Below are 18,149 nucleotides of genomic sequence, written 5' to 3'. Positions count from 1 at the left end.
GTAGGATATTTATGTGGGACATATTATTTTTTTAACAACCTGACCCAGCCTTTTCAAGTGATAAGTTGAACAAACAGCGCAGCGGCTCCAAACAGTTTGAATAAAAAAAATAAAGATCAAAGCCGGCGTTAAGAGTTTTGTTGTTTTTAGTTCATTTCCAGGCAGACGTAGGGAGGTGGGCTGGCAGGCATGGGGAGCTGGTCTCACTCTTCTTTTTTGTACAAAGAAAATCCAAATGTGAGATGTTAGTAAACAAATAGAGGATATATAGGACACTACTGGGTTTGATTATTATAGTACAGTATGATATTCTCAGGAGGAGGGAATAAGTCTGTAATTATGTTTATTTCTCCCTGCAGTCTCTCTCTGCCCTGTTACGTAACTGTAGTAAATTCTGAATCGAAAGTTTTGTTGGAATGAATTAACATGAATGAATATGATTTATAGTGAAACCATAAATCATTTTCATGTTCAATGACATCAGGCCGTGTTTAAAGTTCTTACAAAGTGTATTCAAGTTTTCTCTCTTGGCAGCAATAGGCCACTCAAAGATTTTCATACGTGATGCTTGAGTTTCTAAAATGATTTATTCAGCAGGATACTACAGTTTGATCAATGTTACTTTTTTAATATTACTATAAATGTCACTGGGGTAATATACATAATATATAATATATAATATACATTCACACTGTTTTCATTCGATCAAAGCAGAAAGAACAACAAGGAAGAAGTGTTTACTCTGTCATTTCTCACTTTATTCTCATATCATTGCTGCTACGGTACGGCTTACCCAGAATCGCTAATCACAGAGCAGTTATGTTTCAGACACCACTCTGAACATCTTTGGCCTTCCAAACCACATTGTCCTCTGTGTTTTCTTTCTCTTCTCCCCCCCCCCTCCTTGTCACTGCCCAGGGTCCAGTTTTCCTGAAGCTTATCTTCATATGTTCCCGGGTGTTGATGGAAACGGCTTGCAGCTGTTCCACTGATATATACAGTATATATATATATACATAAGTAATTATTATATATAATGTATTATGAAATTTCTGATAAATTCAAGGCATTGAAGCTGTAATGTGCTATAAGGGGAGAAATCTATATACCTTTTGACTGAAAAAGACAAAGACGAAAAGCTGTTGGACACTTACAATTCTTGAATTTCTCAAGCCAGAGTTTAACCAAACAAAAGTTTTGCTCCTCCTGTATTTATGTCCTTTCTTTTATTATGACGGCTTGTTTTTTTATTTTGTCCTGTGCTTGACAGGAAAGAGTGACCCCTTCTGTGTAGTGGAGCTGAGCAACGATCGGCTGCAGACGCACACTGTGTACAAAAACCTCAACCCAGAGTGGAACAAGGTCTTCACTTTGTAAGTGCCTCTTATGATACACACCGCTTTATTTGATAGAGTAAAGAACATAGACATGGAAGTGTTTTTTTTTTTTTTTTTTTTTAGAATTATAGAGTTTGAAAAATAAATAATTACACTGGGTATAACTTTAAGTACTCTTTTCTTTTTACATTTCTAAGAATTCATTGAATACCACTCTGAGCATTATAAAAAACAAGAACTGATTCTGCTTTATTGTGAAATGCTGTTTTCATTCATTGAATTTAAATTAAAAAAAACAAATGCTTCTCCTAAAGTGCTTAAAGTTGTAGCCTCTAAAACAATATCTCCATCAATACATCATCATGAAATATGAAGCTCATCTTGTTTCTCCTTGTTTACAGGGTACATTTGTTTAAATATGTAGTTCATTTGAAGCTAAAGTTAAATGTTAATGTAGTCCCTCCTCTACATAGTATCTTCTATATATTGTGCGATTTCATTCCACTGGTGAATTCCCAGCGATGGGACGGGTTAATTTAGTCATTCTTTGAGTGCACGTCTCTCTCATATCCTCCTTTCTATACATAACACCAGCAATTTTCTTTCTAGCCTAGTTTTCAAAAGATGACACATATGAGCTCCACACTTTAGTTCTACTTAGCTCGGGCTGTAAGTCGTTCATTATCACAATAAGCATTCGGATGGTTATTCTAAAACATGTATGTAAATGAGAGTATTCATATTAAGCTTTGTTAAGCCTTACGTAGCATTTCAGATTTGAATCTGTTTCTTGTGTGTCTTTAATAGTCATGGAAGGAAGATGTGATAGCTTCCACACTGTTTTGGTATGAAGCCCATAGTATGCTCTCCGTTGTTTTGTCTTTGTGTGTGGTCCAGTAACGTCAAGGACATCCACTCCGTACTTCAGGTCACCGTTTACGACGAGGACCGAGACAGAAGTGCAGACTTCCTGGGAAAAGTGGCTATCCCTTTACTAAATGTGAGTCAAAGGCAGATTTCTGTGTGTGTGTTTTTTTGTTTCCTTTGGGGATAATAGAATGAACATAGAGGAACGGAAAGAATGAAAACACACACGGTGGAAGATATAAAAAGCAGAGGTTATTTTTGCAAACTACACAGATGAGGCCGTTATTATTTCACAAAGAAAAAGCAATGACAGGAGGGAGAAGAGATGGAAGAGAGGCTGAGTAGAAATAGGAGATTGATAGGTGAGAAGAAAGAGAGTGAGGGAATGAGAGATGATATGAAAATGACACTGATCGGAAGAATAAACGCTGCGATTCAGAGGGAAAAAAAAAGAGCGACAGATTTATATATGTTTGAAAAAAATATAGGTAGCGTGTGAAATAGCTGTGTGTAATCTATCTATGCTCTGCTGTACAGTATGATTCCCCAGGATAGTTAATTTCTGTTTGACAGAGCCGAGCTGCACTGGGTAATGAACAGGTACTTGTCATAGTTGCCACAGTTGTTTTGGGTTCCCTGTCAGCGCCAGCAGCTGGGGTTCAAAGGTGGCCCGGGGAGCCGATTCAGCCGGGTATTGCCAGACAGACGCCTGTCATGTCCCTCTCCCACAGATCCAAAATGGAGAACGCAAAGCCTACGCCTTGAAAAGCAAGGAGCTGACAGGGCCAACAAAAGGGGTCATCTTTCTCGAAATAGACGTGATTTTTAATGCTGTAAGTCTTTCTTTTGCTTTTTTGATCCCCCCTCCCAGAATATTTTTTTATATGGCCCCCCACCCCCATTATCCTCTTTCTACATCCCTCTCTTGTTTGCTCCAGCATCCCCCCCCCCCCCCCCCTTCACTCTACGCTGCTGTTGTCTTTATTCTGTTTGTGTGTCCCCCCTCCTTTCGCTTCCATCTCATCCCTCGTCCCTTGTCCCTCGTCCTCGTTTTGGCTTTAATTATCGAAGACTCCCTCTCAACAGCCTTTGTTCGCCCACTCACCATCGCTGTGTGTGTCCTATAGCGGCCATCTTACAGCTCTCTCCCGCGCTCTTTCTACCCTCTGACATGGGGCATGCTCTATGCACGTGCTTACTTGTGACAATCGCACGCCGTCTTTTAAAATCCCTTCAAAATAATTCAAGTGTAGTTTCTCTCTAATCCCTGTCATGTCATATGTTTATTATTTTATCTAGATCTGTATCACTCTCACCTTTTGCTGTCTATGAAGCTGTGTGTGCTCTCCCCCTCCAGGTGAAGGCTGGTCTCAGGACATTGATTCCCATTGAGCAGAAGTACATTGAGGAGGAGCCTAGAGTGTCCAAACAGGTACATCAGCAGCCAACTATAATCTTCTACCACTCTGCCTTATTTTATATCTGTGTCCACCCCTGTACCCCCTTTTCTCCTCAACTGTTGAAAGCTAAATCAACAGTCGCGCAGAGTGGCATCCTGTAAACTACAACAACTGTTCGCCCAAGATACAACAGGATGATTGAAAGAAAAGCAGCATTTTGTTCTTTCTTTTTTTCCTCTCTCTCCCTCTCATCTCTCCCGCCCTTACATCCACTCTGAGTGGTGAATAGAAATGTCAAGCTGTCAGCTCTGGGGTGCATAAGTAGATTGGCCATCCTTATAGTTGGCCCTCTATGCCACTGCTGCTTTGCACTTCATTGTCACGCCGCTCAGTGTGGCGGCACCACAAAGGGCTGAATAGTAGGGGCTGGCCTGCATCAGACGTGTCATATGAGTGACCGTTTGGGCTCAGCAGTCAATGCTGCTCCATGCACAGCCGAGCACAGCTCAACACTCACACCAGATCCCGTTCCATTCTTTTGTCAGCCCTATTCCCTTCCTTCCTCACTGTTGCTACCAAGTCTACACCTCTCTCCCAAGTGAAGAATCCTTTTTTTTCATCTCCATTTCACCTCTGACTCACAGAGATGACCCATGTCAGCGTCTCGCAATGATGATGTCACCGGCTGCTTTGGAGGGTTTGCCCCGTGAGGGCTCTTTTGTGTGGGAGCAGCTCCCCTGCTGTTGCTTGCTTCTTAGTGCGCAGAAACACACACACTGAAAAGAGGAAGAAAAAACACACACACACATAAGCTGCCTGCCAAACAAAACCATTTAATTGTAACTGTGACATTTCAGTGAAATAAATGACTTTGCCATTTTTCTAAGTGGTTTTAAAGAATAACTAAAGGCAGTCTTTGAAATAATTCACGGAAAAGGGATATTCTTATCCAGTCAGTTATGCCAATAATGAGCCAAGAAGAGTACAGCATGTACATCAAGTACATGCGCTGAGGAACGTGGAAATGGATGATTCACAGTCTCGCTGTCCTCAGGGTCTGTGTGTCCCCAGCAGGACACCATACAGTCATCCTCAGTTTGGCAACAAAAAGCCTCTCATAATTATACATAGAGAAAGAGGAATCCTCCTCTCATATAGCATCAAAGCAGCCAAGCTACCCCTAACCACATGCAAATCAATCCGGAAACACACATGCTTACAGTACAGACAATGGATGTTACTGTAGTGCCTCAGACACACACTGAATACCCCCAGTTTTCAAACATCGAACACACACACACTATTTTCCGAAGAGTAAAATAATGGCCTAGAATTTTTCTGAACAGCGATCTGCAGAGACAGTGTGTCCTTTGGGAGCACTTTCTCCAAGTGGTGACCTGATTGGGTGGTTTGCGTTCTGCACTGCTGTTATGCTATTCCCTGAATGGTTGGCAGCCCTGGGGGAGGACAGCAGTTTGCCAGCTCCCTCTCTCCTATCTGGCCGAATGCACGGAGAACCCTCAGGGAGGAGAATCCAGGGACTGTGCTGGAAACTGTTATTATTGTACTAAACTTTATCACTGGGAAAGTAGACTTAAAGAAACACTTTGAGTCAGCTTGTCAGGCTTTAAAGTGACCGTTTGTCCTATACACTGAACCATATCCATATATAGCTATCTAAAGATGGAAAACATGGTGTCCTCGGTGATGTAATGCTGTAATAAAGAAGCCAAAGTGAGGTCAGGGCTGCAAATCCCAAAGTTGTAAAACTTATTGCTCAAGTGAACTTTCCTAAGTGACAGCAGAATGAGACGCTGTATGGTTTGAACCTATCTCATTCAAACTTACTGACAGAATGTCATCATATGTGGTGCTTATTATAACATGTAACATATGTGTTTACTCTATTGTGATTGATTCAGACCTCAACTAAACACAAAGGAGACACAATTTATCTCTAAAAAAAAAAGTCTCACTAACTTCTTGAACAGAGGTGGACTGCCATACCTGTGCTGATGTTGTTTAAGAGATATTTTCTCCTGTTGAAAATGTGTCTTGAATTGTACTTTTCAAACATTATCCATGTAGAACTAGCTAATGTTGACATGCTATAAAATAATGGGCTTATATTGTAACTATATCAACAAAGACTTCTCAGTTATCCCCATATTCACAGAGTAGTATTTTAACTTTTATTTACACCATCATATTGTTTTCCTACACCACGTTTCTGATTGTGTTTCATTATTCTTAATATGAACTTCATTGTTTTGTCTCCTTTAGCTGCTGTTGCGCAACTTTAACAGAGTTAGGCGCTGCATCATGTTCCTGATCAACGCAGGCTGCTACATCAACAGCTGCTTTGAATGGGAATCTCCACAGAGGAGCATCTGTGCTTTTGTGGTACGTGGAGGTGCCCTTATTATTTCTTATCACACACAAACATAAGAGAATCGAAACAGGTGCTCTTTTATGTCCTAATTACTCTATTGCCAGAAAGATGATGATTCAGTTTCATTAATCTTTGCAGTATCTGCTTTCTAATGAAGGGGAAGTAAGAATCTCCAGAATGTAGTTGGGCCCTCTTTTAAAAAAAAAGTTACCTTGCCCTTTAAAAATGGTGCCCTTTATGGTCAATGCTATTAATTTAGTGACCAAAAATAATCAATTTTACCAGAAACAACATCAGTTAATATCAGCACACATGCATTATTAGGAGAGCATCATGTGCACGGGGCCTGTAACAATTTCTGCTATAAAAGTATGGATCATTCACTGGTAATTGCACACTCTAACACAAGAGATTGTTGATGTCTCAAGTGCATTACCACAGTCTAACTCCCACTACAGGCTCTTAACCACACACTCAAATATCTTGAAATGATGTTTTCACTTAAAGCCTTTTTTCTAGCTTCATATTAAAACTAATAACCTGCGTGTTGTGTGAATGACAAGTGTCCATATATACGCCCAGCTGCTGAGATTGATTGGAAAGTTGTTGATGCATCTTAAACAAGGCCTACAGAATGCTTAAGGACACAGCTACAATCTATCGAAGTGCAAGCTGTCTTTTGCAGACAATGCAATTGGAAGCATCTTTCTCTCTTCTCCCATCCGCCACCTCTTCATCCTCTCTCTCTCTCTCTCTCTCTCTCTCTCTCTCTCTCTGTGCCCTGTCTCTCTCCATCCTGTCATCTGTGTGTGGTATTAAAAGGTGAAGTGTAATTGGACAGCAGAGCTATCAGTAAGAGACATTCTCCTGCAGGGTGGTGAGTGGCTGCACAGAGGTTCCTACCCTGAAGATGACAGAGCAGGCATTTAATCCTGTCTGGTTTAGTGTCCTGACTTAAGTAGCTACAGGACAGGTGGACCCGCCCTGCCCCAGCCCTTTACAGAGGGGGCACAGCAGCAGACATTAGACATTAGCAACATTTGGCTGTCTGACACCAGTTTCATCTCTGCAGATGCTGTATGTGTGTGTGTTTGAACAGCAGGTCACAGTGTCATCACAAGACACGGTTGAGAAGAGACATAGTATTGATCAGTTAACATTTTCCCTCTATGTGTCTGCAAGCATCCCCGAGTGCTCGCCTGGTGCTTGTGTGACAGTTTGGATTTTCTCTTATTTAAGGCTGAACTGGATGCGAGCCTTTGTCCCCTTATCTTTTTGAAAATTAATGAAAATGTCGGACCAAAAAAAAAAAACTTGAAGAATTCTCAGAAAACAAGGTCACTTCAGAATTGGCAGTCTACATGGTTAATAGGGAGGGAAAGATATAGCCTTCACGTCTCTCTCTCTCTCTCTCACACACACACACACACACACACACACACACACACACACACGTTTTTGCCTTGCATAGCTCTTCATCCATTCTGAAAACACAGCATATAGTACATCCACATCCACTTCTGTGCCGACTATTCATATTCTCATTGTACTCACTTAAATTCCAAAAATTCAGATGACGGTAAAGGATGTATCTAGGCCAAGGGCGTAGCGTTGTCTAGTTTATAGAAAGTCTGAAATTTAGGTGTCATTGTGCCCCCCCCCCCGCTCTTTTGGGAGTCTGTTATCGTAGGAGTATGCACTTAGCTAAAAGCATCAGAGTATTTAGGGCCTCTGCTCTACACAGGTACTCCCTCCCCTTCCATTTCTTCATCCCTCTCTCATTTCTCCCTCACTTTGAGAGGCCTCTTAATCACTTCGCTCATCTCTTTAAGTGGGTTTTTATGGGGGGCCATCTGGCCAAGGTGGTGCGTTCATGAAGGTGTACGGCTGTGTGTGATTACGGGCATGTGTGTCTGTTCATATGTGCACGTGTGTTTCTGTCTGGCAGTCGTTCTAGACAGATGTTACACTTAACTTTCTAACACGGCTGTTGCTACAGAGGTGGAGTTGTGGGCAATCCAACCTCTAAACTTACAGATGTGTGTACTTATTAACTGTTAAGGAAGCCTGAGGAGGGACTTTAAGTGTGCTCTCACTTTTTTCGTTTCTGGAGATGCGATTGCAGCATCAAAATGCAGTTGTCATACAGTGTCACTTCACAACATTTCCTCGATAAAAACCCTCAAAAATGTCTTCATAGTCCCTTACCCTCCTTCTGTACGATTTTGCAATGCCAGCTCGAGTACACATCGCTCATTAGGGCCAGCTGTGATTAGTGTGTACGTTGTGTGTGTTTTGTGTGCATGTGAGAGAAAGAGTGATATCACATAGTCTCACATGCAGCCTTTCTCTCTCCCTCTCACACCCACACTGCTGTCACCAACCCATCCCGACAGTGAATCAGCCACCGTGGCAGCTTTGCCTGAGGCGTTGGCACAATGGACGGGACTGGAGTTACCTCCTGTCCTGCATGATGGGTGGTGTCTGTGTGTACGTGTGTGTGTGTGTGTGTGTGTGTGTGTGTGTGTGAGAGGGTCTCTGTGTCTACGTCTGCCTGTCTCGGGGTTAAGCGTCTGCTTCCTCTCTCCACACCTGCAAGCTGAGCGTCTCTCCCTTCTATCTGTGCATCCATCCCTGTTCCTTTTTATCTCTCCCTCTCCTCCGCTCCCTTTGCTTTTCCCTCCTGGAGAGTTGAGGCCATTGTGGGGCCGAGCGGTGTTGGGTTCTGTTCTCCTGCTGCTGCCAGCTCTCCCCACGGCCCAGCAAGACAAGGCTGTTATTGCCCCAGGGACCACAGGCCTCAGCAGCTCTTCCTCCAAACAAATTTGCTGTAACTTTATCTGCAATTGGGCCCTGAATTGGGAGCAAATAGAGGCAGCTTTGTGAAGCTCGGGGAAGGGCGAGGGCAGGGAGCTGGGGGTTGTTGGGGAGGCTGGGGAAATGATACCGGGCTCTTTTATGTCAGGCAAAGTAGGACTCTTATCAGGAAGAGAGCCCAGACAAGGGAGCTACTTCTAGAGGAAACTGGAGCACCTATCACCTGCTTTGCATTTAGATAAAAATTCACCCTGCTGAAATAAAAAAGGGAAAAAAGCAAAGACAGGTACAGAAGCAACTATTCGAGTGTGTGTGTGTGTGTGCGTGTGTGTGTTTGCACATGTCTGGCTTGCAGTTTGATCGACATGCACACACAGACACACACACACACACACACACACACAGTGCAGAGACACCGTAGCAGTCAGTGGTACACACCACTCCAGGTCTCTTTAAATTGCTCCTTTGACTCCTCTTCAAAGAACCTGTCTAACTTTTAAAAGTTTTAAAGTCGGGAGTTCGTCTTTGCCCACAGCAAGGGACAGCTTTGAAAGATATACTTTCACATTTTACTGCTCTCCTGATTTGCAAAACGAATGATAGTTGAAATATAGCGGCATGACTAACTGAGAATACCAAGTCAGAGTTTAATCACCAGAGATAGACTTGACAGAGAAAGAAAAACCTTTTGTTGAGAAGTCGGGTACACAGTATCATTACATCAAGTTGGTACAGATGTTCAACTGTTGTACTGTGGCCATAAAATGGTGGATGCTTTATTTGAAAGTTTCTGTGATTTAAAAATTTGACACTTTGGGTTTAGTCATTCAGGCTGCTTTTGTATCCGATGAGCAGCATTAATTGTGCTGAAGATCTATGTTCTGCAGGAGAACAGCAGGGGGCAGTCTAGTACCACAGAATGATGCTCAGGTCCGGTCACAAACAGGACACAGCCTCCCTCCCTCTCTCGTTCCCTCGAACTTAACAGGACTTTTTAGTTGTTATCTGGCAACACTTAGTGCCAGGATTGAAATTGATGTAAGAGAGATAAAGGGGAACTCTGAAATCCAAACTTCAGTTTCACTCCACTGAGACAGAGCAGAGGGAAAGTTAGCCTGGTGTGTGGTTAATGTAAGCCAAAGTACTGAATATTACCCTCCCACAGTGCCACGGCTCAGAGCTGCAAGGACGCCGGGTGTGTTTTGAAACAAATAATGCAAGATACCACTGTCAACATGCCGCACTGAGTGCTTGAATAAATCATTTTGACTTGACTGTTTTGTTAACGTAAGTGATATCTTCTTGTGTGCAGGGGGTTTCTTAATATTAAGAGAAAGCATCAAAAATTAAAACTTTAATTAATTCAAACTACAGAGACCTGTCAAAATCATAGAGTCTACTGATTTTGTTTATTGGTATTTTAGCCAAATTATTACAAATAATGCTGCCATGGTTTTACTTTGTTGCCTGCTTCTGATTGTCCATTTTAATTACACATCTCATTTAAATCCAACACTCTCGTAGATGTTGAAGTTTGCCCAGTTCAAATGTTGCCTTTAACTTCATCTGAATTGGTTAAGCAGATTTGACAGTGGAAATCTTTTTTTGGTTTTTGACACGTGAAGAGTTTTGTTCTCCAAAGTTTAGAGTCCTTTGGATTTGTTGAAGCACAAACCAGTTTTGATTAAATACATTGTATGGTTAAATGTTAGTCTCTGCCAGAAGTTAAAAACTAATTAAACTTCAACTTTAGAGAAAAAAAAAATCTAAACTTCTGTGTATTTAATTAAGTATTAAGAAAATGAACAGCTTTAAATACAGTGATTGTAGGAGAAGGACACAAAATGTTTATCTCACATTTTTGTTATGGTCACAAATGGAGGTTTCATTTGTTTTACGTTCTCGAAAGACTCATTTGCAATGTTGGAATATTATTGAAGTGCAATTAGAAAAAGAGACACACACACTGACTGTGTCTGAGAATTATTTTACATCACTGCACAGGTAAGAATTCAGCAGGATTACACATAAAGCATAAGTGGAGCATCATGAGCTTCCCTCTGTCTGTCCATGTTCAGATAATCACAGAAAACCGTCCCCGTGCCTCTCACCATACTGAGTCATCTTCAAATTATACCCACAGACTACATCTGGAGCTTCATTTATCATTTCCCCCCTTCTTTTTTCCCCCTTTTGAACCTGCATGTTTTCATCGTTGTTGTTTTTTTTGCCTGCCCGCCTTTCTCTGGTCACTGACATCCACAGCATGGCTCCTTCCTACTCCCTCTTCCCCAGGCGAGGAGCCTGCTATCTGGTGTAGGAAGCAGCGGGGGTTGGCTGTGATCGCCCAGTCTTGGTGGAAAGGTCCGTGCACTTCAGGGCCCCTATTACCCAGCCGGGGGGCACAGAGACGGGGCAGAGCCAGCCACTGCTGAGCCTGGGTGTCCGGTTCCTCCAGCTGCCTGTCAAAACTTCCCCCTCAGCTACTATAACCAAACGGAGGAGGAATGAAGAGGGATGACAGGTTAAACAACCTCAGGCGAATGGAGATGAAAGATAAATTTAACAAGAAAAAAACATGGAAGGAGGATTTAAGGTTTCTTATAAACATTAGGATAGTGAGGAACAAGTCATTTGTCTGTGTGACGACGATACTGTGAGCGTTAAGAGAGCCACACACTTAATATATTTACAGTACAATCTATGCCTGCAGTAAATGATATTTATTGTAGAGTATTTCAAAGAAGCACCCTGTGTGTCTGATGAAGATGTTTGTAAGTGTGCTGTTATTTATATCTTCTACCAGAGTAGGTTTTAAACAAGAGAGGGCTCCTTTGTTTGATTGTAGTCGTGTGTTTCTTTTCCTAGTTTGCAGATTATTTCACTCTTTATTAATGTTAGAGATAATTTTGAGCTATCTTTGAACTATGATCATTTAAAAAGGATGATGTATAACTTTAGAATATTGTAGAGAAACTGCTTGTGAAGATGCATTGTTGTGTTTGTTTGTCTGTGAATTTCTTTTGCCGAGCTTATGCCATTCTGAAAAGCTTTTTTATGATGTATGAAGGGAAATAGTTGTGTTGCTTATTAGTATACAAATATGAATTATTGAACAGTTTTTTTTTCCAATTCTCCCACACAGCTGTATCAGAGAAAAGAGTCTTTGTACGTGAGAAAGTGAAGTTGAGCCTGAGAGAGGTTTGGATCCTTTTGGGAGATTTGTTTGTTGCACCAAGGCCACTCAGGTTTATTTGAAAAAGACGTTTTTCTGGGAGCACTATGCAAATGCACTGGACATTTCTAATGTTTAATTTATGTCTCTCTTTTTTTTTTTTTTTCCTTTGTTCACTCAGTGTCTGTAAGTTTATTTTGCATGAAGTTATAGTTCCACTCCAAAGTTTGGAAAATGTTCTTTTCTAACTTTTCTGTGTGAGGAAGAGAAAAGTTGTGTTTAATTTTGTTCTTATTATGAAGAGTTGTTTGCGTTAATAGTCGGATGGATTTGCTTTTATGTGCACGTGTAAGGAAAAATGTTATACCTCCAGCACGGTTTGAGTGTGCGAGTGTGTGTGTGACTGTGTGTGTGTGTGTGTGTGTGTGTGTGTGTGTGTGTGTGTGTGTGTGTGGCTGAGCGGCTCCTCTGCAGTAACAGCAGACCTGCATCACACCGTGTTGAGGGGCTGTTGAACCTCATATTCACATTAACCCTCGGACTGTAAACACAATGAAGAGCTTGATTTTCATTCTCCTCTCTCCCTGTCTGTCCCTCCTGTTGAACACTGAAATAAAACAATGTAATTGTTGATGATCAAGCGTTCTCTCTGTTGTTCAGCCAAACAGGAAAGCATGTAATTGGTGCACAGATATTAAATCTGCTTTATTCAGTAATAGTCTCAATTTCAACATTCCCCATCAAATCTGATTGTTAATTAATTTCACATCTTCTGTGCTCATTTTGTAAATAGTGGATTTTTCTGTTCTTGGATTTGATAAATATGTGTAGCTAGAAAAAGATGAAGTATTTGACATAGTTTGCATTTTCAAAATTGTCAATTGTAAAAATAAAAAAATAAAAACTTTATATACTTATATATATGTATAAATCAGTTATTTAGGCAGATTGAATATCATATTTGATCTACTTGTTTCTGATGTTATTCCTACAAAATGTATTCCAGCTAAACTTTTTCAAATAGTGGACACAATACGTGCTTACTACTGACACAATACCGCTAAGGAAAAGTCAATCATTTTCACTTTCCCACATATATTTTCTCTCAATCACCACAGTGGTCTGTTGTCAGAGGCTAAAGAGCCCTGCCAAAACCAGAATCCAAGGTTTAAGGAAAGGTTAATTTTCAGATGGTACTTTTCTTGTCTGCTGATGAGAGGGGAGGTAAAGAGGTTATGGATTTGGCAGATGGGTGCAGAGAAGGTTAGGGATGGGGCATATGAGTCTTTTGGGCTGGGAGAGAGGGTATTGGGGCTTGGAGTGACAGGGTTAGGGACTCAGGGTGTGGGGTGTGCGAGGTCAGATGCCTGGGTTTGGTTTCGAGTACGGAGGGGTCAGCTTTGACGTGCTGTGGCTGAAAACAGTACATGACCCCGCTCTCTGGGATGATTGGCAAGGAGGGAAAGAGGCTGTGACGGCTCGTACTCATCCTCTTCATCGTGGTCCTCCTCAGCTGAAGGCCCAGGGAGCCTCGAGGATCAGGGTGTTGAACTGAGGCTCACAGACACCGAGCCTGTACCTTTTGTTGAAGCCCGGTTTATTTTGAACGCTTTGTTCCATGGTAGTTATGTTTCTGCATATCAATGACTTGCAATGTGTGTTGCTTGAAATTGCACATATGGTCTGCGTACGTTCTCAGGAGTTTGCCTCATCGGGGTCAATTTGAGGTCTTGAACGTATACATTCTTAACACACTGTTCACACTTTTTTTTTTGTTCTCACTTCTCTTTTTGCTGAGGGTTTTGTGTCTTTTTCTCTCTTTGCAGCTTTTTGTCATTGTGGTGTGGAACTTTGAACTCTACATGATTCCTTTGGCTCTGCTGCTGCCTTTGGCCTGGAACTACTTCCTCATTGCATCAGGGAAGGATACCAGACAAGACGTGGTGAGTGCTAACCTCGTAGTCACCTCTTTCATTCCACTGTAGAAGCCTTGTTTGCATTCGGCTCTTGCTTTGTTCACAGCATTAATCACATTAACATGCATTATATTCCTTTGATACGAGTCTTCACATGTTTGTGCTGTTAAAAGAGGTGATTATGATCACAATAGATTCACCAATGAGTGAGAACTTTCTATTAAAAAAAACAGTACAAAATAAAAACTTATTAAAGATATAACTGCTGGTTAAATTGCAGTTATAAACTTTTGCAAAAAAAATGGAATTGAATTTAAAAAATGTCTTCTCTGATTTTCTTTAAAAAAAAAAGCAACCTCCATCTGCCCCTTAAGGAGCCACATTCTCAGTGCAAATCTCACATTTCTCACTTTAGCTTCTTTGAGGCAAAGAAAAGGAAGGAATAATAGGCTGTCACCTTGAGCTATGTTACGCCACTTACCTGGTATATTTATTTAATTCATTTATTTTTATCTCTTATACCAATTAAATGATGTCAAAGCAATGTCATGGAGAAACAGACATGTTTTAATCATGGCCGGGCACATTCGCCGAGTAGAGAATGAAACCAAGAGAGAAAGCTGGACTCTGGAGTGAGCGTGAACAATGATGTGATTAATTTTAATAAGTGCCTGTTTCCAAGACTCTGTTGGAAATAACCAGTTAACAGACCCAGATTTCTCTGCAGTGTTCTTCCTCCTATATGCGTATATATCCTGTCTATCTATCCCTTCATAAGGCTTCTTTGGGTTGGATTAGAATGGATCTGGAAGAGATCTTTATAGTGATGAATAATGAACTTAATCACATTGCTGTGTGTAATTGAAATATTACACATTTGAACTTTCTATCACCCACAGCACACGTTTATTTTGTAAGTCTTCAGAGATAGTCTTCAATAATGTGTAAGCCTCTATATTATTTAAAAAGATCAATAATCAGATTTGGAAAAGAAACCTCTTTGGAGACCAAAAGGTTACTTGACAATGACAGAGTTTGGTATATAATGATATTTAGCACATTTACATTGAATACAGTTATTCAAGTCAAGAACTAAGGTTTGGTCATTTCATAAACGTTCAAGTCCTCAGCTTCTAAATGACTCAGACTTCATGTAGAGGGAATATTCCTCCACCTGTAGATGGCGACATTGCTTGACAAAAAAAACTCATAGATGCCTTAAGACAAAACCCGGCATGCTGCACCCCCCCCCCCCCTTCCCCTCAGTATCAAGTCCTAATGATATTCTTTTCCCATGCACTTCCTAATTAAAATGAAGCAACATATTCTCATAATGTGCCACTCACTTCACATATGACTAAGTACATGTAACTCCTACTTCATGCAGAATTGCTTTTCTCTCTTCGCTGAAAGAGACTATTGTGCGTCAAGTACCTCAGGAATTGATTTGAACATTACAAAATGTTGATACTGTCAGCACTCGTGTTGCTAGTGCCTTTCACTAAAACAATACTGCAAAGTTTGCCCGTGCTCGCTGATAAGAGGAGATATGGACACCTATTAATGTGGTGAGATTGGGTCTTTTGATATGTACTTCACAGTCATGCAGCGGTCTAGACTACTTTTTTTTTTTCATTATAAAATCATCATTATTGAAAATATTTGCCTTAAACAACAGAAAATATTTTCATTTTTACCAAGTTTCTTGTAGCTTGTGTTTTAGCTTGCCTTTTGGATCCTTCTGCCGACATACAGTCCAAGCTGAAGGTTGCTTCAAGATCACAACCTCCAGAGTGTGGCTGAGTTTGGATGTATTTAAAGGACTTGTCGTCTTGGGGCGCTGGGCTCAATAGATCAGCAAGGCCAAAAAATGTTCTGACGCTTGTTTAAGACTTATTCATGACCTTCTTTGAATGAGACCTCTCTATTCTGTAATATGAACACAATCAGCAGTACCTTTAAGTGAGTGTGTTGAGTATTTCTAACAGTTGGGAAATTGTGATACGTGTGGATGGGAGTGTTCTTGCTTCGCTATAGGAGCAGTATAAAGAGAAGTGGGTTCATGCTTGTGATGCGACAGTCTGAGGCAAATACGCCATGTAAGGAAAAGAGAAAGAGCAGTATATGATGTTTAAGGGAATGTGCATCTGTGTGCATCATTCATGAATCCTCTATATTATCTGCGTAATGATACTTGTGCTGTCTGATGTAGTCTGCTTTGTTCTTTTTGTTCCACACAAAGATGATTCTGCGACAGTCACTGTCTTTCTTTTCTCTGCATTGCAATTTAACTGTCTTAGGAATGGTGACTGTTATGAAGCCTTTCTCTTTACTCTATTACTAACTGTTAGCCTCTTTCAATCATTATATTACTCTTAAGTAAAACTGTTTTAAATACAGTGAAAGTAATGTGCATTGGTGTGAGCATTCACTACTTTTAGGCTCTTGTGTTTGTAAATGTGTACACTGCAACGCTCATTTTCTGACACAAGTTTCCCCTGAGTCCTGTCCCTGTTTGTTTTCAGACAGTTTTCCCAATCTGTGGCGGTGCAGTGAGAGCATACTGTATCTCCGCGCTGTGCTTCCTCCTCTTGGTCCCCTGGATTTCTCTTCCGAATCTTTATCAGGCTGAAGTCATGGATGGCTCAACGTTTCCCTCTTGCACTTGGCAGAGAACAGAAAAGAATAGAAAAGAAAACAAGGGGAAAAAGGCTTTCTAATTACTTTAAACAACACACCAAATTAAAGCATTGTGCTGAGTGGAGCAGGGGTCAGCATCCGGAGCGCTGTGGTTTTCCAGCAGTCTGGGGTGAGGGTAATGCCAAAGGAATCTCTGCTGAACTCAGTGTGAAGGGTGAGGGGGAAAAGGGGGAAGAGAGAGAAAACAAAAAAGAAGTGTACACTTGAGAACAGACTTTCTAATAAAATGAAGCGTCGTGCTTCATGCTGATGGGTTCAATGTGAGGACCCTCCTCTGATTCTACACCGCAACCTCAGTCCACAGCCCTGTCAATGGCAAATAAACAAACACAGTGTTCTCTACACGCTGTAATTCACCACTCAGGGTCACTGAGTGTTGTGTGGTTACATGGTGCTTTGCAAACAGATCCCGGATCAGGGCTCCTTACCCTCGCCCCAACCTTGACCAGTAGCTGCTAAGCAGTCGGAGCGTCCTCTGAACAGCGATTAAAGGAAGCAAAGCACCAGCGAGGTCAAAGACCTCCTCTCTTATCATGTATCAGTCTGACCTGCGAACCCTGACTCTTCAACACTGTTAGCTGACCTGTGTGTCATGCTGTAACATGCTCACCGAAAACAAACAAACAAAGAAGAGGACCTTTTACTCCTCTGAATACATGCAGAGGGCAGAACTTCTTTTACTTGACTTTCAAGGCTGAAAATATTCTCGGAAGGAACCTGTATTTCTGCTCTGCTCTTATTGTAACAAGGTGATGGAGCACGTAAATGAAATGACCCTTTCCTCTCCAGCTCCGTCATGTTTTGAAACCTGGAACAGTTTGGGGGCATAGATCCATCCTGAGCTTTTTGCAGTGGATGCTGCTGGTAAGCTGGGTCCACCAGAGGACAAGCAGCTCTGCTAGCTGAGAACAAGGTGTGTTCATCTGTTGTATTCACCTGCGTGCCTGCCTACAAAAGCATATATGATGGGCGTTGAGATTAAAGGAGGAGAGACAGAGCCGTTCTGTTGGCCCAGAAAGACTCCGACCAGATGTTACAAAGGTGTTCATTTTAGTTCGGGCTGACGTAGAGGTCACGTATGGAGCATGGTGATGTCTCTTTTTACCACAGGATGACAGGCAATTAGGCCTCATGACACTGGAGAACCATCCTCTTTATCCCATGCTTCAGACCATTACATAGATTCACCGACTGGATCCGCCATGCCATTACAGCAGAGAAGACCTTAATGGTTTAGAGATACTCCTCACTTAAAGACATGCCTCCGATGGCGAAGTAGAACTGACTATAATGGATCAAGCTACATCCGGTGTTAAATAAATGCACATATATAGAGTTTAATCACCCTGCGTGCGTAGTCAAGCTTTAATACAAATAATTGACATTTGTTTTCTACTTATATTCTTACATTGTTATGTTTTTTTTTAAAGCCATGTTTTTCTACTTTTAGTAGTTTAATCTTTACTTTTCTGACTGTGAGGCACTCACCGTGACAGCAGCAGATTGTTCATTAGTGTAAAAATAATCTGGTTTCTTTCCAAGACA

General features: G+C 41.4%; 1 protein-coding gene across 7 annotated transcripts in view; it reads left to right on the top strand.

Annotated features, from left to right (window-relative positions):
* mctp1a (multiple C2 domains, transmembrane 1a) overlaps positions 1 to 18,149 on the top strand; it is a 128,106-nt gene that overhangs the window by 78,415 nt on the left and 31,542 nt on the right. For all 7 annotated transcript variants that reach the window (XM_065965406.1, XM_020652378.3, XM_020652379.3 and 4 more), the window contains 6 exons: positions 1,271 to 1,373; positions 2,235 to 2,337; positions 2,936 to 3,037; positions 3,562 to 3,636; positions 5,888 to 6,007; positions 13,815 to 13,931. In XM_065965406.1, the coding sequence (XP_065821478.1) occupies positions 1,271 to 1,373; positions 2,235 to 2,337; positions 2,936 to 3,037; positions 3,562 to 3,636; positions 5,888 to 6,007; positions 13,815 to 13,931 (620 nt within the window). The remainder of the gene's footprint in view (positions 1 to 1,270; positions 1,374 to 2,234; positions 2,338 to 2,935; positions 3,038 to 3,561; positions 3,637 to 5,887; positions 6,008 to 13,814; positions 13,932 to 18,149) is intronic.

This window comes from Labrus bergylta, chromosome 2 (assembly GCF_963930695.1).
Source record: "Labrus bergylta chromosome 2, fLabBer1.1, whole genome shotgun sequence".
Classification (NCBI taxonomy): domain Eukaryota; kingdom Metazoa; phylum Chordata; class Actinopteri; order Labriformes; family Labridae; genus Labrus; species Labrus bergylta.
The sequence above is the reverse complement of the archived record's forward strand: the minus strand, read 5'-3'. Positions and strand labels throughout refer to the sequence as shown.